Source organism: Balaenoptera acutorostrata, chromosome 8, assembly GCF_949987535.1.
Source record: "Balaenoptera acutorostrata chromosome 8, mBalAcu1.1, whole genome shotgun sequence".
NCBI lineage: Eukaryota > Metazoa > Chordata > Mammalia > Artiodactyla > Balaenopteridae > Balaenoptera > Balaenoptera acutorostrata.
Window position 1 is genome coordinate 11,948,143 of NC_080071.1, and position 27,118 is coordinate 11,975,260.

Genomic DNA, 27,118 nt, shown 5'->3' on the forward strand with positions numbered 1-27,118 from the left:
TTCAACACAATTATGGAATTGGACCCAGTAATATGACCTTAAATTAACGTAGAACCTTTATTCCAAGAAACTTACTATTTCCATGGCTTTAGAGCCTGTTTCTTCCTTTTTTCTGTGAGCTTGTGTGAGCTCCATCCCTTGACATTCTGTGTTAGAGTAGGTCAATTTAGACAAATTGAAAAACATAAATGCGAGTGTATTTCTCTCCTTATGGGAAAATATTTTTAAGGGAACTAGTCGTACGTCCTGTGGTAAATACACGGAGACTTAAATGGAAGGAAATATTTTGGTTTTCCAATTTTGTTAACAGAGGTCACCAGATTTGACTTAGACCTTTGTCTTAGCAATCTAATTCCTAAGGGTTCATTAGTAGAAAAGACTCCAAAATGAAGAAAAAAAATGCCCCCAAGAAGTTAATTTCATGAAAGTTATAACAGCAACCAAAGGAAGCAGTAAAAGTCTGATGAAGAAATGGCTGTCAGATATGAGGCATCAATACATTAACACTAGCTAATATTTATTGAATGCTTACTATGTGCCAGAAACGGTTGTAAGAGTTTTATAAGGATCATCTCATTGAAGCTTGATAACAGCAACTATGAGGTAACTACTATTTTTATCCTCAGGTTACAAATAAGAAAGCTGAGGCACAGAAAGGTTAGATAAGTTGCCCAGGGTCACCCAGGTGGAAAGTCCATAAGCTCAGTGATGTAAAGCGAAGGAGCATATGGACCACGGCCAGAGGGGTGTGGAAACATGAAAAATGTCGGTCAGTTAGGGCGGGAGAAACGGTGGCTAACTTTTCATTTAAATTTGTTGGCATTTTGTGTAACATGTACACAATAAGTTAGAGGAAAAAAAAGAGTCCATTCTGGTACAACACAGCCCTCCAGGAATTTTTATGAGAAAACTTTTGAATTTTTGTGGTTGAAGGGAAAAAAAGGTTCTATTTGAAACACAGCAAGCGAGCAGGCTTTGTTCTAGTTTACACTTCATTGTTTGAGTTCCCAGTCTCTGAACCTTGGGGTGCCCCTGGGAAGATGCCAGGTGGAGGGGGAGGATGTGAGTGGTGGGCAGGTCGGAGGAAGCGGGGAGCCCCATGGCCTCGATGGTTGGCTTACAGACATTTATGGAGATGTCTCGGGTTGATGGTCTGGTGCCAGCTGTGTCATGAATTCAGCGTGTTCCCTCATTTCAGTGGCATTTTAACAATCTTCTCTTCCAGTCTCGGGAACTACAGACTCTGCACAACCTCCGTAAACTCTTCGTCCAGGATCTGACTGCCCGGGTTAAAAAAGTGAGTTCTAGTTTGTGTGAATGGGACTGAGAAGAAAAGAAAAGTTGGCCAGAATGAATCATTTTCAGTTGAAGTATCACTTGCTTAAATCGGGGCTGGTTATGCTTAAAAATTAATTGCTTCATGCCAGAAAATGTGATTAAAAGAATGTGCTGGAGGGGGAAAAATTACTTGGGAACGTTTTTCCATCTGATTTTTCCTTCTTAGTAAAAGGAAGTTATTGGGTTGGCCAGAGAAGTTCGTTCGGGTTTTTCCCGTAACATTTTATGGAAAAACCCGAACGAACTTTTTTGGCCAACCCAATATCCTTTCAAACGAACACATATCTATCTGGCAGCAGTGTGAAAACCTCTGAGTGATGCAGGGAAAACCCAGAGGGGTCTCATCAGACAGCGTGGCCCTGAAGCCTGGTGAACGATGTCAGGAACGTGGAAGTCAGGGGCTAGAGCCTCATATTTGCTTGTTAAGAGGCCATGAGGGGCCAGGTCAGAGTGTACGAAGCACTTTAACATCCGGCGTCTTGTTTGCTCTCCCCAGGAGCCATGTAAGTGGTTCTTAGTGTTCTGTTTTGCAGCTGTGGAGATGGGCTCAGAGGTTACGTGACCTCCCGAGATCACGCAGCTGGGGAGAGCCAGAGATGGGATTATAATCCAGGTCTGTGTGACTCCTGAGTCTGAGCTTCTTTGGTCCTTGTGCCACACACAGTGACAGTGATCTTGGGAGTCACTGAACGGTGAACCCCCAGAGCAACTGGCAGAGGTTTCAGGAGGGGGGAGGGGGAGGTGGAAACAGCAAGGGGGCTACGCTTTAAAGATATTTGAAAGTGATGGATGAGGAGAAGTGGGCATACCCAGAGGTATGACAGGATGGACGGAAGGTATATTTAAGAAAAGTGTGTGCATGGGGGTCTGTGTGAAGGAGCCAAGGAAAAGGGATGAAATATATTATTAAAAAAAAGAGGAGGTGACCGATGGAGTCGGATCTGAGAAGACAGAATTGACAGTATAGGGGAATGTATTAGGCTTGGTAGATGGAAAGGGCCCACTTTCCCAGAGAGGAGACGTGGAGAAGCCAATATGGAGACATTCGTAGGGAAATACATGACAGTGGGAAGAGATGCATCTGAAGACTTTGACTTTCTCAGTTAATGTGGAGAAGAAGGTCCTCAATGGGGAAGAAGGAAGAGAATGGGGAGCCCAGAGAGACTAGAGGAGGCTCAGGCAGCTGTGGGGGATTTGCTGGGGATGAACAAAAGGAGCAGTGGTGAGAGTGTCCAGCTGAGGGTCAGAACACGGATTTGTCGTGGCACCTGACAGCACGATTCTAGTGAGTTTGGAGGCCTGGAAATAAAAACAAGGAAAGAGGGTGGAGAATGATGGGAGGTCTCAAGGTGGCACTGGTCAGGCAGGTAGGTAGTGATCACCATCATCAAAATAGAAATGACTGGAGGACCTGGACCAGGGAGCAGAGAGAGGCCAGAGCAGAGGTGATGGAGACAAGAGACTGGAGAGGTTATGACAAGAACCAAAAAGGCTCAGTTGGAGGGAGGAGGTGTTCCGAGGAGGGTGCAGAGCTTGAGATCAGACTTCCCTGACTTCACGATATAAAACTCTCTAGGAAGAACCTATTCCTAGACCAGTGGTTCTCAAAGTGTGGCCACCTGGCCAGCAGCACTAGCGTCACCTGGGAACTTGCTAGAGGTGCAAATTCTCAGACCCACCCTGGATCCACTGACTCAGAGACGAGGGTAGGGCCCAGCAATCGGAGTTTTAACAAATCCTCTTCTGGGTTTGAGAACCCCGGGTTTAGATCAAAGAGACAGGTTTGAGATGCTCATATAGACATCACGTATCAGAAAGAGAAGGGTGATGATCTCTTCTATAATGAGACAAAGCAAGCGTGCTTTGCCATTTTTGGGCTCCAGGATGCGTTTCTACATGTATTTCCCAACTTATCTGGCCACTCAGCGTGGCAGTGCTGGGAGAACAGTGTTTTTATCAATCTCAAGATCTGATAAATTTCGAGAGTTGGTCCAGCACAGCACGCAGATGCTGTGACTAGTCTGAGATGGGTTCATTAAGTAATTTCATGGAATTGGAAGCTGAAGGGACAAGCAGAGGCCATTGAGACTTCCCAGTGGGACCACAGACACTTTCCCACAGCTTGATGACTTGTTATCTCACTTGTGATGTTTGAAATGAAATTTGGGTCTTGGGCTTATGTTTTTTTTTTTTTTTTAAACATCTTTATTGGAGTATAATTGCTTTACATTGTTGTGTTAGTTGCTGCTGTATAAAAAAGTGAATCAGCTATACGTATACATATATCCCCATATCCCCTCCCTCTTGCCTCTCCCTCCCACCCTCCCTATCCCACCCCTCTAGGTGGTCACAAAGCACCAAGCTGATCTCCCTGTGCTATGCGTCTGCTTCCCACTAGCTATCTATTTTACTTTTGGTAGTATATTTATGTCCATGCCACTCTCTCACTTCATCCCAGCTTCCCCTTCCCCCTCCCCGTGTCCTCAAGTCCATTCTCTACATCTGCATCTTTATTCCTGTCCTGTTGGGCTTATGTTTTCACACTAGTTCCTCTTAATGAGTTTTGGAACACTTCCTTTTGAAAAGAAAAGCCTCTATTTACCTGCATGCAAGGGAGAGGTATATTTCACAAAGAGAGCTGTATCTAATCTGAATCCCTCAAAAAAAGATTTGAAGTTTTTTTGTCAGCTGTCCAAAGAAAAACACTTTTGGTACCGATCAAGGAAATTAATTGGGAAGAAGGTCGAGTCTAAACTTTTAGAACCACTCTTCATTTTCACTTTCAGAATAACCTTTAGTAAGATTGGGGGTTTTCTTTCGAATGGCTCATCCACATGATGTTGCGACCGGGGGTGGGCAGTGTGGAGGCCTGTCCCGCTGACCCCTTGGTGTTGATGCAGAGTGTAGAGCTGGACAGCGACGAGGGAGGAGGCAGCGCTGCCCAGAAGCAGAAAATTTCCTTCCTGGAGAATAACCTGGAGCAGCTCACTAAGGTCCACAAACAGGTAGGAGGGTTGCGTCATCTTCCTCCTGCTTCTCTTTCTCTCCTGGAGAGAAGCCCCACTGGATTCGGCCCTAGTGAGGGAGGTGACTCTGATACAGAAGGTAAAAGGACAGTACATCACTAGGGAACATCAGTGCTGGAAGGGACCTGGAACTCTTTTAGTCTTCCGTGACTTCCCTTGTATAGAAAATACCTTCTTTTTTTTTTTATTTTATTTTTTGGTCGCGCCGCCTGGCATGCAGGATCTTAGTTCCCCGACCAAGGATCGAACCCGCACCCCCTGCAGTGGAAGTGCAGAGTCTTAACCACTGGACCGCCAGGGAAGTCCTAAAATACTTTCTTTGATGGAAGCCAAATATAAGGAATTGAGTGTGAGCTCTCTGGGGCTTGGGGAACACGGTGTTCAGTCGTGTCTTTTCATCCTGCCTCCCGTCCCAGCCTCCAACCCCAGCTGGCCTCAGTGTCTCCCGTGATGCTTTTCAGGACCCTCTGTGGACCCAAAGACTCCACAGAATGCAGAGTGGATGCCACCGAGCTGGGTCAGGCTCCCTCTTTTTATAGAGGAGGAAGCAGACTGGGCGAGGAAGCCACTGGCTTCATCCCACACGTGGGAGCACTGGGGCCGGAACCAGCCCCCTCTCTGCACTGTTGCCCTACTTCTTGGGCATCCTCTTGGGCTCCTGCAACACCCTGGAGTTTGTCTAGAGTGACAGAGAGCAATAACCATGTCCAAACCTACCGGTGACTTAGGCAGCTTATTTCTCTCCTTTCTGTTTAAGTACTGGAATGTTCATGACGGTTTTCCCTAAATCCTCAAGATTTGGGATCTGATAAAAATGGTCCAACATTTTGGACCCTGTGGCCGAGGGGATGTCATTTCTCTTTGACTTGTTACATCCTCTTCACCATTAATGATGATGGCATTTTTCCCCAAAGGGAGGATGACAGATTCAACATGGTTGAAGTCATTCACGCAAATTGTCGATGAGAAATAGAAAAGCAGAAACTACCGGGGAACTTGAAATAGAGCTCTGAAATTCATTAATTATTTTATTCATGAATTCAATGAATATTTATTAAAAACCTACTCTCTGCCAGGCGCTGGAGCTGGTGCTGGGTGGGGATACAGGAGTAAAGAAAACAGGTGTAGACCCAGCTATAGTTCAACCTTTGTTTAGCACTTAAGATTCTCAAAACTTTTCCTGATCCATTTGGAATCCCACAATGATCCTATTTATGTAGCATGTAGACTTAGAGTGGTTGAGTGACTCACACCTGGTCAGATGGCCAGGCAGTAACAGATCTGGCGCTCGAGCCCATTCTTAACCCAGGGCAAGCCTGTTCCTTCTTAACTGAGGGTCTTAGGTAATGAAGGAATGGGCAGTATCCCTGAGTTACCCGTTAGTCTCTGGATATGTTGCAAAGTGGGGTCCAAACCCGGTGCTGGTGTAGACAATGTGTCCTGGCTTGGAAGGAGGCCTTCAGAGAGCTCTAGAACATGAATGCCTTTCACTGAGCGCGTCTGAACTGGCTTCACATTTCTTATCTTTCACATGCCAATGTCTAAGTAGTCAATTTTCTCTGGCAAGTCCCCTCCTCACCCCTCAAACAAAAGAGGCAGTAAATCCCACCCAAGCTTGAAAGTTTCCTACAGCTGGAAATGGCTTTTGATTCTATCGTACACCCCTCCCCGCTTTCTCGTACCCGTGAATCCTGTGTTTGGCAAATTGGAGCCTCAGGGTATGGGACTTTTATTCCCGTTGGTCCCACCATTTATGGCCCTACGGACTCTCCAAGACGACCCTGGTGGGGCGCGCGGGTGGTGGTTCTAGCTGCTCTCCTGTCACCTTCTCAGCCCCCGCAGTGGGTCTGCCTCCCCACCCCCCCCAGTCCCGTAACTCCCCACCTCTCCCTCCCGCCGCAGCTGGTCCGGGACAACGCAGACCTGCGCTGTGAGCTGCCCAAGCTGGAGAAGCGCCTGCGTGCCACGGCCGAGCGCGTCAAGGCGCTGGAGAGCGCGCTGAAGGAGGCCAAGGAGAACGCCATGCGGGACCGCAAGCGCTACCAGCAGGAGGTGGACCGCATCAAGGAGGCTGTGCGAGCCAAGAACATGGCCAGGAGGGCCCACTCGGCCCAGATCGGTACGTGTGCCCGCCCCCGGGCCCTTGATAGAAGGCGAGGGCTCCTCTGGCCGGAAGCTCTGGGCGGGGCGGCCCGGCTCCTCCCGGCTCCTCCCGGCTCCCCCAGGCGTGCGCTTCCTTACACAAAGAGATTCTGGGGGACCTTGTGATCGTGAGAGCTATTGAGCTGAGCAGAGAAGGCGGCCAGCCCTGGCTGCAGGCAGAGGTGTTTGGCTGTAAACAGACAGAGGTATACTTTCTCGGGAATACCGGAATATATGGCTTGCTCAGGAAAGCCTGAAGGCCCCTTCTGTTCTGCACCCGGCAGAACCATGAAGGAGCTACGTGTAGCCAGAAGCCTCAGGGAAAGCTGCTTGCAAGCACAGCCTTGGAAATACTCTGGAGAGAGCCAGGCCTGGCATCAGTGAGTGCAGGGGGCCTGGACATCCAGCCCCTTCAAGACCTGGATTTGGACCCACGCAAAGAATGAGAGTGTGCCTGTTGAGTCATAGTTCTTGGGATAGTGCCGTGAGAGAGGAAGGGATTTAAGGATGTTCTCTAGAGAGCTTTTTTCTTTCTTTCTTTCTTTTCTTCTTCTTTTTTTAAATTGAAACATCTCCAATAACACGTAATATTATTTCTCATCGGATATTGCTGTGCAGATGTTATGTAAACCAGCAACTTCATCTTTCTAGTTTTAAGATCATAACTTAGATTAGTGGTTCATTGCATTTATTGGGTCTTATACCCTTGGACCATCTACTGAAAACTGTGAACCCTCTCCCCCTAAAATGCATCACAGGCAGAATTCTGCATCCAGTTTCAGGGAGATGCTGTTGGAACCCATTGGGACCCACGGATCTGCCTCAGATAAAACTGAAAGTCCTCTGCTTCTAATTTTCCTTGATAAGGATTGAAATAATTGATACGCAAGGTCTCTCTGTCCCCTAAACATTGGGTGCGTTGGATTAACTAACTGTACTAATCGGAGGGCAGACCTCCCGCTTTCAGAAAGATCTGGTGATTGATAAGAATTGTAATGTCGATAAAAAGTGCGCCTCTTGGTTTTCACACGTGACCTGGAGGTATCTCGGCGCGGCTGTTTAAGTCCTTTCTGAATGTCTCTTCTCTCTCTTCTGTCGGTTGGATACAGCCAAGCCCATCCGCCCTGGACACTACCCAGCATCGTCTCCAACGGCCGTCCACGCCATCCGAGGGGGAGGAGGCAGCTCTTCAAACTCCACTCACTACCAGAAATAAACACGAAGTGAGTCCTTAGTGTCAGGGGTGGCTTCGGTCCGGGGCAGCCCTGGGGATCTCCCTGCTTCTGCCTGGCTCTCAGCCATGTGTGTGTGGACCTGCAGTGGAGAGGAAAGAGTGCAGCTCTACCCCAGCACCGGCCCTGGGGCTTCAGGTTATCAGGGGCCTGGGTCTGCCTTCAACTCAGTCTAGGGCCTCAGGGTCTTCCAGCTAAGGTCACCTGGTGCCCAGGGACCCTCCAGGGACGGGGAGGGTGCGGTGAATGATTCATCCGAGCTTTCTTTTGTCTGCGGGACTCCCCTCTAGCTGGCATCCAAAAGGGCATTACCTGTTTGTCAGCTGCTTTTACCCAGAGCAGGCAGATGTGGGTGACTGCTTTAAGTCTCAGGAACTGAATATAAAGAAAGAGCCAGATAATAGAAAGTCACATTTTTATAATTACTATCTGAACTCAACAAATGGAGTCTTTACGAATTGTGCAGATTTATGTCTAGGTGGGTCCAGACCACTTTTTTCTTTGAGACGGTGGTCTGAAAACTTCTCTTCCCACACTCCGCATGCCTGACGTTGCTGTACCAGCACAAAGGAAAAAGTGATGTCCTTTAGAAAAGAGAAGGAGAGTGCACAAGCCTGTCCTCTTGTACTTGAGATAAAGAGTTTACTGGTTGGGCAGGGCAGACAGCTAGGTGGCCAGGAAACTCTGCTTAGAGAAACTCTGACTTTGGGCCAGTAACCTATAGATGGGAGGAAGTGGCTCCTAATGTTGACCTTGGAGTCTTAGTCCTCACTAGGAAAGCTTGTGAGCTTGGCAGCAAAGCCGCAGCGATCAGGGGCAACTCAGGAGAGTGGTGGTTCCTCACCCAGTCCTTTTTGCATCAAGGTAAGGAACGTGAATATGAGGGGCTGGAGACCCCACTCAGGGGGTACGACAATATTGCTAAGGCTCAGACTAAAAGTTCTAAGGAGGAAGCTTGGTGACTGCACCCAGAGAACTTTCACCTGCCCTGCCCCAGGCAGCATGTCAAGGAGCAGGACAGGTCGAGGCAGGCCACGGGCGGGCAGTGTGCCCACCACCTTCTGCCGTATCCTGGGAGGGTGGATGCAGAATTATCTTGGCTGTGGTGGGCCACCCTATTCAGATGCGATCTCTGCTTTCAATGAGAAACAAAGTAAAGCTGGATGTTATAAAATTGCTTCTGACTGCACGTTATCAGTGTTGGGGATGACACTTGAAGGGAACTGTAAGAACAAATTGGGCCTTAGAACAGAAAGCCTAAAGCAGTAGTTCTCGAACTTTGGTGGGTGCCAGCATCATCTAGCACACCCAGACGCCCAGGCTCCTTGAAGGAGCATAGGCCCAGAGCCTTTGTATTTTTACCAAGTACCCCAGGTGATTTTGCTAGCCACTTAAGTTTGAGACCTGCTAGCTTAAAATATCCTAAAGTGGCTGATACAGGATGGACGTTTATTTCTTTGTCACGTAAAGGACATTTGAGGGTGGTCTGTCAGTGGCTGGTAGAAAAACTCTACAGTGACAACAGGAAGCTATAGCCTCTTAAATTTAGACTCACTGTCCTCAGCAAGTACCTTCCTTGCTGGTCTCCTAAGTGACTTCCTCAAGGTCACCTAAATGACTTCTGCAGTTCTAGCTATCGTGCCTGTGTGTTGCATGTTCAGCAAGCAGAGAGGAAGCTGGGGAGAGGCAAAAGCAGCTCTCACAGTTGAATCAGCTTCCTTTAAGTAGCCTTCCCAGAAGTCCCATCCAACTCTGATGCCTGCATCCCTCTGGCCAGAATTGAAACACCTGGCCACATCTAGCTTCAAGGGAGGCTGGAGGAGGTAGTCTGTAGCTGGGCACATCACCGCCCCAGACGAGAGTAGTTCTATTGCCTAGGACAAGGAGATGGAGGTTGGGTGGGCAACCAGCGCTCTATTTGTTGAACACCTGATCTGCAGCGGCACTGTACTAGATGTAATATCTACATCACCCCATTTGATGGAAGCACCGGGATAGTGTGTGCGCTTGGCTCCCAGCGAGCTTTTAATGACTATACCGGCCCAGGGATTCCGAGATCAGAGACTGTGCAGTGGACCTTCCCTCTCCTCGTGCACGCCCATAAAGGCCTGTCAGACCCACGTTTTATGGAGGGTGCGTACGACCAGATGTTGGCCAGGCCTCACCCATATATCCCCTTCTCACTCTGAAGACCGAAAATCAATAGGTCTGGTGAGACTTTGAAGACCTTCAGCGTATAGAACCACCCTCACCTGTCATGGCCATTCGTTTCCTTCTCTAATTCAAAGTGTTATGAGTGGTTTTGATGATTTTATCTGAAATTGGAACCTCCACCACCTACCTTACCTATTCAAATGACTCCTGTAACTGCGTGTTTTCCTCACAGTGTCACCAAACAAGCAGGCCCCATCCAGGTGTTGGGATGGTGGTAGGGTTGAAGGGCCTGACTTTGGACGAGCGACCCGGGTCAGGTGTCAGGTCTTCCACTGCCTTTGAGTTACTTAACCTCACGGTCGGTTTCCTTGTCTGTGAAACGGGGAGAATCCTTTCCCTGGGCCACAGGCGTTGATTTGAGGACTAAATGAGGTCATACTTCTGAGCTGCTTGGCACATAACAAGTGCTCAAGAAAATGTCAGCTGTAGGAGAGGCTAGCACTGCAAGCTTGGCACACAGTGGGTGGTCCATGAATGTTGGTTTATATTCTCTTCTAATTCTCATAGTTGTTACAAAATAGTTTTTAGTCTGTAGCAATTGGTCATAACCACAGCAGGGAAGGCCCAGGTCTGAGTATCCTATTTGGTGCTATGACCAGATATAAGGGGTTTTAAAGATACTATCATTTATTTATTCAAAAGTTATGAACAGCAACATTGACTATTTTTATGGAAATAACTGGGCATTGGTCAGTGGAGGTTAAAAAAAGGATGATAACCCATGGAGTAGGGGATTATAATTGGAAGTGAGGAAATGCTAATTAAAAAATAAGCTTATTAAAAAAATTGGAAATATGGAATTAATTGCTTAGATGAGATCAAAAGCTTTTTGAGATGATCTTTCCTGCTCTCTGGATTCTCGTTCTGAAGTGTGTCTGTCCTGTAGAAATGATCTCAACTACTGACTCTTCCCAGCCCTCCTTTTGGAGCCAGGGCGGCACATTCATACTTGGGCAGCCTCTGGGTACCTTTGGGATTTCTTTCTGCTTCATTTCAGGATTCAAGGAATATAGTCACAATGAGTCTTCCGGTTTATGCTCAAAGTTTCAGAGCAACTGAAGATGCCAACATATAGAAATCAAAAGAACCCAGGACAATGCCAGCTTTTATCTCATCTCATTCAAATCTGGGGGCGTGGGCTGCATCAGGAGGAGGGGCCCATCTTTTTCAACTCCCAAAGCTGGACATGGGGCAATACAGTGCAGTAAGCTGATGACACGGGATATGGGATTGGCCAGATGTGGGTTCCAGCCCTGGCCTTGGCTCTATTCCTGTGTGACATTGGGCAAATTGCTTGATTATTTTTAGCCTCAGTTTCTTCATCCGCCAAATGGGATCAGGCATTTTGTACTTGCTCTGTACTTGGTTTAACAGTAAAGAGACAAAGAAGGCTCTGTTCTTGTTTACTGACACGCTTGTTGGGGGGAGATAGACAGCAAATAAAGACGGTAACTGCAAATAGTGTTAAGTGTTCTGGAGAAAATAAGAACAGGTTAATGAAATAGAGATGGGGGACACTTATTTAGAAGAGGGGGTGACATTTGAGCTGAGAACTAAATGAGAAATGCCAGCCCCGCAAATGACATGGGCACAGACACTCGCTGGAAAGTGGGTCCAGACTGTGGCATATTTGAGGAACCACAGGAAGACTGATAAGGCTGGAGAACAGGGGAGACCATCATAATTAGGAATGTTGGGGAGGGAGGTGGGACCAGATAAATGAGGCCTTTGAGGCCAAGGTGAGCAGTTTAGAGTGTAAGCTAGGCGTGTAGGGCCAGTGGGGGCTTTGGGCATGGGAGTGGTGGGACTCAGTTCATGATTAGGGGAGGTCTGCCTGGGCTGGACTCTGGAGGAAGGAGGTGGGTGGGGTGAGCGTAAGAGCAGGGGGCTCCCCTTGGGGGCTATTGCGGGTGTCCACTTTGGGGGGAGTAGCACTGAGCCAGGGTGGCAGCAGCAAGTGGTCAGAGTCAGCCTGTGTTGGAGAGCTGAGGGTGGAGGGGAGAGAAGGAGGGGTGGGTGGGAATCAAAGGTGGTTCCTAGGCTGGGGCCCTAGCAACCAGGTCAATACTGGTACCTTTTAGCCATGACTGGGAAAATTGGGCAATGAACAGGTTTTATGGAAAAACAGAGAGTTTGGTTGATTATGAGATGCCTCTTAGACAATGCAACCTAGCTCACCATCCAAGCGGGTATGTTGAGTAGGCAGTGGGACCCATAAGCTTGGGAGAAAGATCGGGGCTGAGATCATAGAGAATTGTAGGCTGTAGATTGTGTTTAAGGCTATGGGGTGGAGGAGATGACCTGGAGAAAGGTGGATAGAGGCAGAGGGTGGGGAGAGTTAGACCAGGCCTGGGGACTGGCCAATGGAAAGGTCAGGAAAAGGAGGTAGCACCAGTAAGGGGGTCTGAAGAGGCAAGAATGTGATGCTTGGGGAGGTGAAGTGGAGCCCTGGTTCCTAAGGGGAGGTCCTCAGCTGTGCTAAAGGCTGCTCAGAGCTCCAGGAGGATAGCCACAGAGACTGAGGGCAGTGACCTCAGCTTCAGCACGAGGGGGAAGCATGGGCCAGAGAGCATGGGGGTGGGGAAATAGAGCCAGCAACTGCATGCAGCTTGAAGTTTTGTTTGAAGGAGCAGAGGGATGGAGGGATGTGGGGTTAAGACGGGATTTGCATTTCTTTTTTAAGGTAGGAGCCATTACAGCTTATTTGTACACTGATGGTAATGATCCAGCTGGGAAGGGAAGTTGATAACTTAGGAGACAGGAGAATTACAGTAGAGAGTAGTGGCTTTCTGAGAGGTGCTGTGATCCAGAACATAAGCAGAGGCAACACTGCACCCAAGGTGGCAGGAAGGCAGAGCAGAAAGTACGGATGCTGGTGGCTGGTAGATGGGGGTGCTGGTAGATCCATCCAGTAAGATGGACCCATCTTAGCGCTTGTTTTCTCATGCAAGTAAGAAGCCAGGTTACCAGCTGAGAGGGTGGGGGGAGACCGTGTTGCAGGCTGAAGAGAGAAGGCGTGAAATAGGCCTCTCAGGCAGTGCTGAGTGCTTACTTGATGCCCCACCTTGAAGGTAGACAGCATTTAAATACGTGTTCAGCTCCCTGGTTCTGAGGGCCCTGGAGTACGGCGGTGCCAGTGGGCACTAGTTCAAATGTGTCCACCAGATGGCGCCAGTGGGGCATTGCTGAAACCTGTTTTCTGACCGGCTTTGGGGCAGAATCGTGTTCTCTTCGTTTTCCTATCTGTAGACTGTTATTTCTCAAACTTGAGTAGTAGATAGAGTACTTTTAGGGAAATAAAATTCTCACAGATTCCTGGAGTTTAAATTATAAAATAATTATAAAATATTTAAATTATTTTATTATAATACTCAAGTATTTGCACATTAAAAACAGTGTACACTCCCTAAACTTAACGGATCTTCCACAACCATCAAGTCGCAACAAATTTAGAAAATAGATTTAGAAAGTCAAAAATCCAAATCACCAACCTTTACTAAGCTTTACTAATTTAATGAATGACAATCTTTTGCTGAAAATAAAGAGCTGCATGCAGTGTGACTCTGGTATGCATTGTTTCTGGTCAAGGTTGGCTTATGTGTCAAGACATGACAATTCTTTCACCCTCTTTCTCTGTTAAAAACCACTGCAGAGTCACAGCATGCTTCCAAGTCATTTTGTCTTCTTATGGCTGGAACGCATCATTTTCCCATTGTCCAGCTTTAGCCTGAAGATGATGAAAGTCGTGAGGAGAAGCACCAACTTGGTGTTGGCATAAAGCAAGTGTGGTGCTGAAGTTGGTTACAGGTGGTCAGCTAGATAACCTAGAATACGCACATGTTAACGCTTCAGATTTTCATGGCAAGAAAAGCAGAAAATTGAAAATATGGTGAAATGAACCAAAGACTGAGGATGCCTTTCGCTTTGTTGATATAGATGAAGACTGATATTTTGAGGACTGTACTTTTATTAGAAACCATATACATCAAGTCTAGAAATCATATTCTATTTAATAAAGTTTTGATACACTTTGATAAAATATTAGGCAAAATCGCAGTGGCAGAGCTGGAAGGGACTCACTGGCCTCTTACAGTACATTTGAAGAAGCATTTTTTTTTAACACTGTGATTTCATGTTTTGAGGCATAAAGAAAAGAGCTCTGGAAAAGCACTTCTGCAGTTTATAGCAGGGTCACCCAGGTGAACGTAACTACAGAAAGCCATCAAAGGAGCCCAGGAGTCTGTCCTGACCCCTGTGTCATGATTTATGTGACATTCCGTGGGTCACTAACAGTCACTGTAGGATGGCTCTGTCTCTTTCTGGTTTTACTACTTCAGGAGCTTATTGTGACTATGTTTGCTAATTGTTTTCTTCTTTTTTTAAGTTTATGTCTAAGTGTTTTAGTTTTTTTTAATTTAATTTTTATTTTATATTGGAGTAGAGTCGATTTACAATGGTTGTGTTAGTTTTAGGTGCACAGCAAAGTGATTCAGGTATACATATACATATATCCATTCTTTTTCAGATTCTTTTCCCATATATTAATAAAAATAATATCTTTAACTCCTTAAATGGTGGGATGGAGACACATGCATAACAAAGATTTATGGGCTTTCACCACCCTTTCCTTTTGCTGCCATGATGGCCATCTGTGACTGAGGGTCTGAATTCCTGGACCCCATGTTGCCTGTGTGCCTGCTGCTGTCAGGATCTTCAGCCTGTCATACTTGGCCCAGACAATGGGAACGCAGTCTTCTCACAGTAAGCTGCATCCAAACAGGGAAATTCCAAGTGTGCATTAAAGACAGGAAACCCAGTATTTTCTAGCTTCGCACATAAACCTCAGACTTCCTTGACTTTAAATGCCCCTGGCCATTTCCTCATATTCACCACTCTCAGCTGAAGCCCTAAACATAAAGTCCACTTGGGCTGCTGGCTCTTCTTTCTTTGAATTGAGAAAGTTCCACCTTCTCTGAAGCCCCACCTCACCCTTCTCCTTTAACTGCTTTCCTCACCCACCCCAGGCAGAATGGAGTTTTCTCTCTAAGCTTTTGACTAGTGGAACAACAAAGCTGTTTCTGGCTGGTCCTTGGTATATCCTTAGGTTCAGGCTGAGCTTCCCAAAATGGCATCTGCTCATTTATACTCTATTTGCTTTTCTGACACACTCTGTCTTTCCTTCTTTTTTTCTTTTTTTTTTTTTTTTAACATCTTTATTGGAGTATAGTTGCTTTATAATGTTGCGTTAGTTTCTGCTGTATAACAAAGTGAATCAGCAATATGTATACATATATCCCCATATCCCCTCCCTCTTGTGTCTTTCCTTCTTATTACTCTTCTCTCTGTCCTGAATTCCTGCATCCAGCCTATCTTGCACCATTGTTGGGGTTCATCTTGACCTTTCTCCTGTTCTTGATACCCTAATCACAAAAAATATAGCGGCATAAGACGCACAGGTTGACTTCTGGCCACAGCAGAAATGGGTTCGCTCCACACGTGGAGGGTGGGAGAGCTGCTGCTTTGGGATTTAGCCCTTTGAAGCCGAAAAGCTTCATTTACAGTAGGTCATGAAGCCACACATGTGGTCTGCATCAAAACCACTGGGCTGTTCAACTTGCTACTGCTGTCGGAAAATCCTAGCAATTAAATGAGTAGCAAGTATGTGCATGCAGAGAGGGACCGTTTGCTACAGGCAGGGTAGCTGGATGGTTGTGGGCTAAGGATCTGGAGCTGGACTTCCTGGGGTTGAATCCCAGCTTGGACATGTCCTGGGATAATTACCTCATTTCTCTGGGCCTCAGTGTCGTCCTCTGTAAAACGCGGCTAGATGGCCCCTACTCACAGGGTGGCTGTGAGGATTAGATACGTGAATATCTTAGGGCTTAGATGAGTGCCTGGCACAGAGCAAGCTCTCAGTGATCGCTGGTGTGGTCATGATGGAGTCCAGCTTCACTCGACGTGCTGCACAGAGGCAGAGTGAACTGTCAAGATTTTAACCACTTGCTAGTGGTGGATCCTGGTCTAAGAGCTCTGATCTGCTCTGCAGCAGTTCTCAGGGTTCCTGACCTTGGGAGCTTTGACATTCTTAAAAAGTATCGACATCAAAGAGCTTTTCTATTTCTGGGTTGTATCTATTGATAGGTATTATGTTAGAAATTGAAACATTTAAAATAGTAATTCTATTAACAAATGCCATTTTTGGACTTCCCTGGTGGCGCGGTGGTTAAGAATCCGCCTGCCAATGCAGGGGACACGGGTTCGAGCCCTGGGCCGGGAAGATCCCACATGCTGCGGAGCAACTAAGCCCGTTCGCCACAACTACTGAGCCTGCGCTCTAGAGACGGCAAGCCACAACAACTGAGCCTGCGTGCCACAACTACTGAAGCCCGCGCTCCGTAACAAGAGAAGCCACCGCAATGAGAAGCCCGCGCACCACTACGAAGAGTAGCCCCCGCTCGCCGCAACTAGAGAAAGCCCACGTGCAGCAACGAAGACCCAACGCAGCCAAAACTAAATTAACTAATTAATTTAAAAAAAAACAAATGCCATTTTTTATGAAACATAATTATTTTACAAAACAAAAAACTTAGAATGGCACTCTTATGGTTTCACAAATCTCTTTACTATTTAGCTTGATAAACGACAACTGGATTCTCATATCTGCTGCTGCCTTCTATTTGCTGCAGTGGGTTGTTTTAGTTCAAGTATATGAAGCAAATGCAACCTCTTCCCTCCAGACAAGGTTCTTGGCCATTTAACAGCTAAGAAAACTGTGGCATGGAGAAGTTATGATCATAGTACCTTCATCACAGGTTTGTGCTGGGAATTGAGCGAGACAATGTGAAAGGAGAGTGAAAAGTCATAGAAGAATGCCTGGCAAAAATCTGGCCCTGACAAATATTCTCCAGTGTTATGGTGGTTTCATGGGGACAGGCCTGAAAGGATTAGACGAAGCAGGACCTCAGGATGAGAGGAAAGAAATGACTGCAGACGGGCACTGGTGGGACCTGGGATGGGACTTAGAAACTAGCATTGTGAATTCAAAGGGAGGGATCACGGAGGGGCCCTTACTTCGTTTCCAGCGCAGTCAGCTGCTGGACCTAATTCTCCTCAATGGCATGGTTCTCAGAGTTATGAATTCAGAGCAAGTAAAATTGTCTCTACAGCAGATTGCACGAATGCCCCCGTAAGATAAATCCACTTCTGTTCAGCAATGATATGTCCAGTACAGTTGGTAATTCTTATAATGTGGGGATTGAATTGTAGAAAGACAAAGGAAAGATAAAACTATGTACTGTTTGGATTAAGCGTAAATCCACTGCAAGCAATTGCAAAAGCCAAGGTTGGGGGGAAAACATCTCTGACTACTTCTTGCAAAACCCACATAAAATTAGCTTCTTTCTTCAACCTTCCCCACCCCTTCTAAAGAAAGGTGATTTTACTTCCTTCTCAGTCTGTTACACGTTGCCACTCTGCATTACCATCTCCAGTTGGGCCGAGGCCCAGGGACAGTCCAGTAGCGGGTCACTTGGTTTCAGTACCATGCTTCTGGGAGAGTGAGTGGCTCCTGTGAACCATCTAAGGAGGGTCAACAGAACTGGGTTTTAAATGTTCTCGAGATGCACCAGCCTCTCTGGATGGTCAGTCAATTTATTTATTTATTTATTTATTTATTTATTTTTGGCTGTGTTGGGTCTTCGTTTCTGTGCGAGGGCTTTCTCTAGTTGCGGCAAGCGGGGGCCACTCTTCATCACGGTGTGCGGGCCTCTCACTATCGCGGCCTCTCTTGTTGCGGAGCACAGGCTCCAGACGCGCAGGCTCAGTAGTTGTGGCTCACGGGCCCAGTTGCTCTGCGGCATGTGGGATCCTCCCAGACCAGGGCTCGAACCCGTGTCCCCTGCATTGGCAGGCAGATTCTCAACCACTGCGCCACCAGGGAAGCCCGGTCAGTCTATTTGATCCGAACAGTCAGAAATGTTTTTTCTAGGGGCTCACCCATTTACCTCTATACGTTATATCCATTTTCTCCCCAGAATTTGTCAGAGGAGGTGAACTTCCAGAAGGTGGGGGGATAGATGGGAATATCCTAGTTAAATCCATTCTTGGGCCTGCTGGAAAGACTGCTTTGGCAGACATGTCTGTAAAGCTCTTTAACTCAGGATGAGAAAGAAGCACCTCTAGATAATAAGGGACGTTTTCTTGGTGGAGTTCCTGTGTTTTCCTTTCAGAGCCCCTGACAAAATCTCAGTTCTCTCTGCCCTCCTGGAGGTGGTTAAACTAAGCAGATTGGGCCTCCTTTGTGGCCCCCTGTTTCTTCCAAACTACTAGCTAAAACGTGCAGACTCTTGCACGTTGTGGGGAGGGGGGATTTGAATGAAAGGCCTTCTGTGGAAATCGTGTCACTTCGTGGTCGGCTGGAGCTGTTGAGGCTGCCCTGTTGAGTCTGTGTGCCCAGCGCTTGGCTGTCAGCGTGGGTTGGCTGCAGTCAGCACGTCAGGCCATAACCCTACAATTTAAGGTAGGGGCTCGCACCTCTCTGCCTCCAGGTGTGTAGGACGGCTGTCTCATCTGACCAGGGTGACCCATAAGTGATTCTGAGATCGGGTGCTTGGAAAAATGAACCTGGAAGGAAAGTGAAACGGGCATTTCAAAGGGAGTATGCAGAAAGCATTCCTGAGCCTCTTGGTTTTCAGCTCAAAATGGATTTGAACGACAACTGTGACTACGCTTTCTTAGGTTTTTCATTTCTGGTCCTAATAATAAGCACAAAATCTCACCAGAAAGTCTACACGGTACAGAGGCTCCTCCCAAAGGCAAATCTCTCTCTCTCCCTCTCTCTCTGGGACTTCTAAAAATGACAGGAATATAAGGTTGCTTTACCATGTTTAATTGAGCAGCTTTGTAATTGCAAGTGATTGCACTATTGGAGCAAGAAATGGTAGTTATCAGATGAGCTCCCTGAATATTTTTTGAGTTGGGGAAGAGGTAGTATTCTTTTTTTTTTTTTTTAACATCTTTATTGGAGTATAATTGCTTTACAACGGTGTGTTAGTTTCTGCTTTATAACAAAGTGAATCAGTTATACATATGTCCCCATATCTCCTCCCTCTTGCGTCTCCTTCCCTCCCACCCTCCCCATCCCACCCCTCTAGGTGGTCACAAAGCACCGAGCTGATCTCCCTGTGCTATGCGGCTGCTTCCCACTAGCTAGCTATTTTACATTTGGTAGTGTATATATGTCCATGCCACTCTCTCACTTTGTCACAGCTTACCCTTCCCCCTCCCCATATCCTCAAGTCCATTCTCTAGTAGGTCTGTGTCTTTATTCCCGTCTTGCCCCTAGGTTCTTCATGACCTTTTTTTTTCCCTTAGATTCCATATATATGTGTTAGCATACAGTATTTGTTTTTCTCTTTCTGACTTACTTCACTCTGAATGACAGACTCTAGGTCCATCCACCTCACTACAAATAACTCAATTTCATTTCTTTTTATGGCTGAGTAGTATTCCATTGTATATATGTGCCACATCTTCTTTATCCATTCATCTGTTGATGGACACTTAGGTTGCTTCCATGTCCTGGCTATTGTAGATAGAGCTGCAATGAACATTTTGGTACATGTCTCTTTTTGAATTGTGGTTTTCTCAGGGTATATGCCCGGTAGTGGGATTGCTGGGTCATATGGTAGTTCTATTTTTAGTTTTTTAAGGAACCTCCATAGTGGCTGTATCAATTTACATTCCCACCAACAGTGCAAGAGGGTTCCCTTTTCTCCACAACCTCTCCAGCATTTATTGTTTCTAGATTTTTTGATGATGGCCATTCTGACCGGTGTGAGATGATATCTCATTGTAGTTTTGATTTGCATTTCTCTAATGATTAATGATGTTGAGCATTCTTTCATGTGTTTGTTGGCAATCTGTATATCTTCTTTGGAGAAATGTCTATTTAGGTCTTCTGCCCATTTTTGGATTGGGTTGTTTGTTTTTTTGATATTGAGCTGCATGAAGAGTAGTATTCTAAAAAGGAATGTGTTCTCTTTTTTTTCTACTCAATTTTTGTTCTTTATTCCTTTTTTCCCTCACCCACTTTGCTTTTATCTACTTTTAAAATCCCTTTCCACACTCTGAAATTTTTCTATTATAATTTATATCCTGCTTATTTATACAAAATATGTGAGATTGCTTACAGTATTATAACACATAAATCAGGAGAGTGAAGCCAAAAAAAAATTAGAGAGGGAGAGAACACTGTAGCAGGAACCACAGTCAAGCATTAAATTTGGATGTAAGCCTTCCAGGGGCAAAAACAGCATGAGGTGTTGAGTTGGAGTTCTTTTCTTTATTGAGGTATAGTTGATTTACAATATTACATTAGTTTCAGGTGTACAACATAGTTATTTTAAAGTTTTCTAGATTATACTCCATTTATTGTTATTATAAAATATTGGCTGTATTCCCTGTGCTGTGCAATATATCCTTGTAGCTTATTTACTTTATACATAGTAGTTTGTACCTCTTAATCCCCTACCCCTGTCTTGCCCCTCTCCCCTTCCCTCCCCCACCATTGATAATCACTAGTTTGTTCTCTATATCCATGAATGTGTTTCTTTTTTGTTATAGTCACTAGTTTGTTTTATCTTTTTAGATTCCACATATAAGTGATAGCATACAGTATCTTTCTCTGCCTGAATTGTTTCACTTGGCATAATGCCCTCCAAGTCCATCCATGTTGTTGCAAATGGCAAAAATTTCATTCTTGTTTGTGGCTGAGTAGTATTCCATTCTATATCTATATGGAGTTCTTTTTAAAGTCAGAAGAGCAGGTGGGTTTTTCTTCGTGTCTGTCACATTTCCTGTGCCTGGCAGTCCCCATGTGTTTCTCGAGGATGAGCCTCCACCTAGCTCTCTTGTCACCCACTCCCCACCCCAGAAGCACCATGAGCTCTGCACGTAACCCCCAGGCAGGATCACAGACAGACCCAGGGCTTCCAGCTGACGTGAGGAAGTTGAGCCTTTCCGTTTCTTCCTGAAAATTGAGTTCATTAGAGTTGGTCCAAAGGCTGATAAAGGGCTGGCCTCTGAGTCAGGACTAGTCTCCTTTCATCCTGGAGACTTGACGGTGATCAGGTGAACATCTGGTGGGCCGTGGAGTGAAATCATAGGGGGTGCCCTACTGAGTAACGTCATCACACTGGGGAGGTGAAACACACCTTTCAGGGCTGGGAGCCTCTTTCTTGAGAGAGCCTGGGTAAGGGGGTGTGTCTGACCTGCCTGGGTATCTTAAAGTGCTGGCAAGTGAGAAATGATGTTTGGGTTCCCTGGAGGAATGAGAAAATGTGTTGTTTCTCCAAATATCTATAGTTTCAATAGGCACGGCTTTGGGAAGAGACAGTTGTCAGGGCTAAATACTTAGAGCAAAAGCTGTAAATAGGAGGCTGTACTGTCCAGTAGGCTAGCCACTAGCCACGTGTGACTACTGAGCACTTGAAATGTGGCCAAGTCCACACTGAGATGTGTGGAAAATGCAAAATACACACCAGATGGCAAAGACTGTGAACTATCTTAGTAGTAATATTGTAATGGAAAATATCTCAATCTCTACTACTTGATTACATGTTGAAATGATAATATTGAATATATTGGGTTAAATAAAATGTATTATTGAAGTTAATCTTACCCATTGCTTTTCACTGCTTAATGTGGCCACTTGAACATTTAAAATTAAATGTGTGGCTCACATGGTACTTCTTTTGGGACAGCTCTGGTCTAAATATCTAAAATTGAAAGTTTTTTTTGTTTTTTTTCCCGAGGAGTGAATTTCCACTGTGTTCTCTAACTCCTGTGTTCTCTCTTTCGTTCTCTTTCAACAGATATGACTCTCCACGTAGCATGTCAAGGACTACATTAATCACCAATTCCTTTACTTTTTTTCCCTCCTACACAATTTCCATTTTCTTTTACACTTGCTCACCCCAGCCATCTGCAGTACACCAGCTTCAGATATTTGAGCTGTGTAGAGTTTCTGTGTACAGATGTGTGCTTGGACTTTTCTCTTCCCGAGAAATCTGAAGGGGGCGATTACAGAAGATCCACTTACTCCTGGGATCTGTTGCTGTGGTCCCGGGTTCGGGGCATTGGGTGGTCCCTGGGTGGTCCTTGGAGACTCCTTCTCAGCAGCCACGTCCCAGCAAATACCATTCCCTGGAGGGGAACAACCAAGTGCCATGGAGGCAGGGGCTTCTGCTTCGCCGCTGCAACTGTCTGGTTTCCTGTAAAATAAACACATTACTTTATATTTTTAGGGAACACAAAAGTGCTGCTATAGGGCTCAAAATTTTCATTCTGGACGCTTTTCCAAAACAAATCACCCCAAAGACGCATTTTGAATATCCTGCTCGCATCTTTGGATCTGTAAAATACACCTTTTAGTATAGCACCGTTAAAATGCAAAAGCAAATTTCTTCGAGGCAGAAAAACAATCTGACAGTAACAATGTAGAAATTGTTCACTCAGACACATCCGTGTAAATGCGAAAAGTCATAGCATTCACCTCTGAGCTGCTTGCTATTGAACCTGCAGTGACTAGTCTCAGCCAGCCCAGGTAGAACATCATTCCTTCAGAAGTGTTGAAAATGCTGCAAAGTTGGATGAGTGGAAATGCGGCTACCCCCCTCCTCGCTTCCTCTTCCCTCATCCTACTGGAGCTTGCATCAGGGATGGCCTCTTTCTCTACGGAACCATCTTGAGCCTGGTGGGGGTATTGCTGACGAAATCCAGGATCATTCCAGCAGTTGAAAAAGGAAGCCCTAGGGGGAAAGTAATTGACACATTTTTGTGCCTATGAATAAGTTGCCATGAATAATTTGTTATATTAACCCATCCTTGCCAACCATTTAGTTGAGTTCTCTCCTTGGCATCAAATAGATAGGTTTCCTCTTAGGCAGAATTAGAAGAAATCAGTGTGGATGGATTTTTTACATTCGGCTATTGTTTTATTCAAATACATGAATCTAAAGCTGAATCAACTCTTATTTCCAGTTGTGCATATTAAAATGATCGAATTCCAAGTAGTAAAGTTTTCGGGGAAACTGACAAGGATTCAATTAAGTTAGTCTTGTGTGCTGCTACTTGTTTTGATAAATTTGAGGGTTAACTACTTGTTTTGATAAATTTGAGGGTTAAGTCAATGATAACCAAACCAGTCTCAGTGAAAGCACCCATCCTATGGTTGTGTCAGCCCAGGATGAGTGAGCTGGTACTGTCCCTGCTGCTGTCACCACTGGAATGAAATTTTGCCAGAAGAGACGTTGAGCTTTCTCATTGCTGGTGGGTAAAAGATAGTTCAAGTGTATGTGTGTGTGTGTGTGTGTGTGTGTGTGTGTGTGTGTGTGTGGATAAAGCACTAAAGACTGAATTGACTTCCAGACTTTTCTTGTATAAAATTTCCCTAACCAAGCAAAGCTGCTTTGACTTAATTTATTTGTTAAATGTTGCACTTTGTTTATGTGTGGGTTTTTTTTGCGGGGGCAGCTAGTAAGTAGAGAGAAGAGGATGAATTCTACTGACGTATTTATTTAGTAAAAATGACAATCTTGCATTCATTTACATTTTAAAAATTCTTCTGTTTGATTTTTTTTTACATTGTTGCTAGTGCTTGCCCGTCATAACTGCTCCAATGCTATTTGCCATCTGACAGAAGGATCCTTGTAGGGCCCGCTTTGCAAACCTTATCAGGTAATAACATATGCCATAGATTATAACCTTGCTGTTAAGATGTTTGCCTCTTATTTTAGAAGTTAAAACCGGCCTTTGAGAGGATCGCCAAATAATAAATTGTCATACCACTGCTGTCTGTTATGCAGCTCTGTAACTCCATAGTTGGAAATTGAACAAAGGTTAGGAATTCTTTCCTTTGGGCTCTCTTGTTAACAGATTATTTTAGATTGTTTCCCAAGTAAGTTTTCCCTGGGCACCCCTTTTCTAATTCTAAAGAAGTGTTTGGCCCTTTCATGTTCCAAAAAGAAACATTCACTTGTAGTTCCATATTTCTTGATCTCTATAAGGGACTCACAAAATTCAGTTTACTTTTATTCACAGAGAAAGTTGGCTTTGATGTCTCTTAAAGATAATCCTGCTAGTTGCTGATCAGCCAGTCAGCTCACCTAGCTTCAGTCTTTATAGGACCTCTAAACTAATTTTCCTACACTGTGACTAAAAGGTAGGCAGATCATGGGAATGGATTACACAGTATATTCCAATGGATCCCTAATATTACTTTGTTTAATAAGGTAATATCAGGACCACATATTCTGTAGGCCTCTTTTGTTAAAAGCCACATTTATGCAATTTTCACTTTTTTAGACTATTGTTCCTTTACATTTGTACTCCAGATGTAAAAACCACACTTGTGAATGGCTGAGCCTATGATTATATTTTCAGTTGTATGCTGCTTTTTGCGAGTGTGTGTGTGCTTGTGTGCGTGTGTTTCTCCTCTCTGAATAATTTTATATTTCATGCTACTTCTTGAAAGTTGACTCTTTGATGCTAAAAGGGAATAACCAGATGATTTCTAAAAATAATGTCTCCCTGCAGGATGGTGGATTGTTAAATTAGAGGAATGCTGTTTGCTTTATCAACATTTGTGGTCGGAGACTAAAATATATTAATGCCAAGTGTGTTTTGGTCAATAACTGGAGAATTCTGTATAAATGCATCATCGCTTCCAATGTTTTACAGTTTGCCATGTGGAATGGCAGGTAGTACAGAGAAAAATAAGTGTGGATTAAGACTTTTAAAGGAAATAGTATCATATGATTAAGAAAATTAGAATTCGTAGAAATATTGGGATAAGTGAAGAAATAAAAATGTCTGTCTAGAATGTAGCATCTAGAGAGTTTTTGAAGCCCTACCTTCACATCAGGACGTGATATTCCTGTCCAAAGCCAGACTAAGCCATCAGCAAGATTCATGGGGGGATTATTACCTCTCCTTTCCTAGAGGAATAACCGAAAGCAAATAAAAATTCTTAACAGTCCCCTCTTTGAAGTGTATTTTTTAAGCAGGGTGGAAAACATTTAGACTCTGGCTTTATGACACATTAGGGAAATTGTTTGTGGCAGGGGGCAGGAGGTGGCAGACCAGGAGGATTTCACTTATAGATTGTCTCACCCGCATATTGTGAGCAAGCTAAAGGAACCATCACAGTCTAAAATGCCTTCATTGAACAATAACAGTTTAGACTTTTTAGAAAGTATTGAATAAGGGTCAGGTAACAGCCGAAGGCAGTACCGCTCCGTGAAGTCTGCTTACACATTTACAAATTGTCCATCAGTTTAAAATACTTTTCACCGTGTGCGGATATAAGGGGAATAGGGCACTCTGTAGAATTATACATGTCTAGTTTGTAAAGTATGTCGTGTGTACTGCAGATGTATGTTCTCTGGGCTTTGTGTATCTGTACAGTAGCTTTCATTAAAAAAAATCGTGGACTAACTTGTTTCGGTGGTGTGAGGGGGAGAAGGGCAGTTTATATCAAGTGACGATGCTGTAATATAGTACATGTAACAAAAGATCTGGAGTAACCCTCCCCTGGCCCATGGAAAAGTTTGGTTATCTTCTAGGTTCTAAAATGAAGATATATGGATACTCTGGCGGACTGCATGTTGTATAATTTGAAAAATACTAAAAGTGGAAAATAAAATTGAATTAAACTTTGGCTGGTCTGTTTTTTCTTAGAGTCATCTTAAAGGCACCCTCCTTGAAGGCCTCAATGCCATTGTGAGGATGGGCCATTTTCTGACCTTGAAGGAGTTCATTTCAGTGAGCAGCTGCTCGAATTCAAAGCCTGAGCAAGGTCAACCGTGACCTTTCTGTCTTTTACTTTGCTTGAATATCTGTATTTAAATTTTTCCTTCCTTGAGGACCCAAGAAAACCTGACATTTATTCCTTCAGCACTGAAAAGACAGCCGCCTATGTCAATAAGTGTCTTTAACTTTTTAAAAAGTGGGATTGAGTTTAGGTGCAATAGACCAGTGTATTAGCTGAATTTCTGAATTTCTTCTTGTCCAAGAAAGGCACTTATTCTAATAATATGTTTTAGCTCATTGGCATTCTTCAACTAATGCCTTGGACCTCTGCATATATTGAAAGGTTATTGGCGTCTTTTGAGAAGTGTTGGGGTGTTTGTATTCCTGTTTAGCTTACTGATTATTACTATTAATGTACAGGTCTGAGGTCTTGTGAGAGGATGCCAGAGTGTGAAGCCGTTGGAGAATAACAAATGGCAGGACACAGGATTATTTTTATCTGCTCTCTTAGCAAGGAGACTTCCCTACCTCGGGTCACTGAAATCCTGTGGCCACGCACGGCCTTGTGTATGTAAAACACCCTCATTCTCGTTCTTGGTTTGGTTAATGTTGCATGGGAACCAGACAGTAAACTGCCTTCATCAATTAAAAGTGGAAAGATGGATGCCAAATAAAGATTTTATAAGTGGAACTGAGGGCACTGCAAATGATATGCTTTTATGATGTCTTATCCATCTCCTTGAATTTGTTATTCTCCAAAGAACTTGGAAGAGGCAGTTACCAAGTATCAGATTGTTAAAGGTGACTTACGTAGTAAAACTTCAAACATCGTGGATGAATATTTAGGCTGAAGCCTGTTTATTTAAGATGGGAAAGCAATCCTTTGAAAGGGCCTGATGACAAAGCACATTTCAGTATCACTGGGAAGTGACCCTATAGGTTCCAGGACAAGCAACTCTGCAGTGCAGTAGGTCTGCACCGACACCCACTGTTCCCCGGGTTCCTGTGAGCCTTTCCCGAGGTTTCCTGTTCTATTGAGCTCTGAACGGTGCTCGGGCTATGCCTTGGAAGTACTACAGAGCTAGAGCAACTGTGGTAGAATGTGGAATGGAAGCTATAATCTGCCGAGGCAATTACCAGTGACGTGTGTATTTGCAGGTTTAATTCTAGCATTTGTGACAGGTTACATCTTGTGATTTGTCTTATGTACATAATAAATTGAACAGGAGTGGGAGGTATCTCTCAGGTGACACATCAGATGAAAAAATGTGGGCTCACTTGACAAATGCATCCTGAGCCATGGGATTTTTACTTTCCCTTTGGCATTTGGTGGTTCTTCAGCCAATCTGCAGAGAA

At 44.9% G+C, this 27,118-nt stretch overlaps 1 protein-coding gene across 2 annotated transcripts in view; it reads left to right on the forward strand.

Annotated features, from left to right (window-relative positions):
- Positions 1-25,670, forward strand: part of KIF5C (kinesin family member 5C) — a 179,420-nt gene extending 153,750 nt beyond the window's left edge. The window contains exons 22-26 of one of the 2 annotated variants that reach the window (XM_007183036.2): positions 1,226-1,297; positions 4,239-4,343; positions 6,267-6,483; positions 7,616-7,729; positions 21,826-25,670. In XM_007183036.2, the coding sequence (XP_007183098.2) occupies positions 1,226-1,297; positions 4,239-4,343; positions 6,267-6,483; positions 7,616-7,722 (501 nt within the window). In that variant the 3' untranslated portion in view covers positions 7,723-7,729; positions 21,826-25,670. Of the gene's footprint in view, positions 1-1,225; positions 1,298-4,238; positions 4,344-6,266; positions 6,484-7,615; positions 7,730-10,949; positions 11,344-21,825 lie in introns of those variants that run through there. The other variant, XM_057551553.1, reaches the window with a different exon arrangement.
- The last annotated feature ends 1,448 nt before the right edge of the window (positions 25,671-27,118 follow it).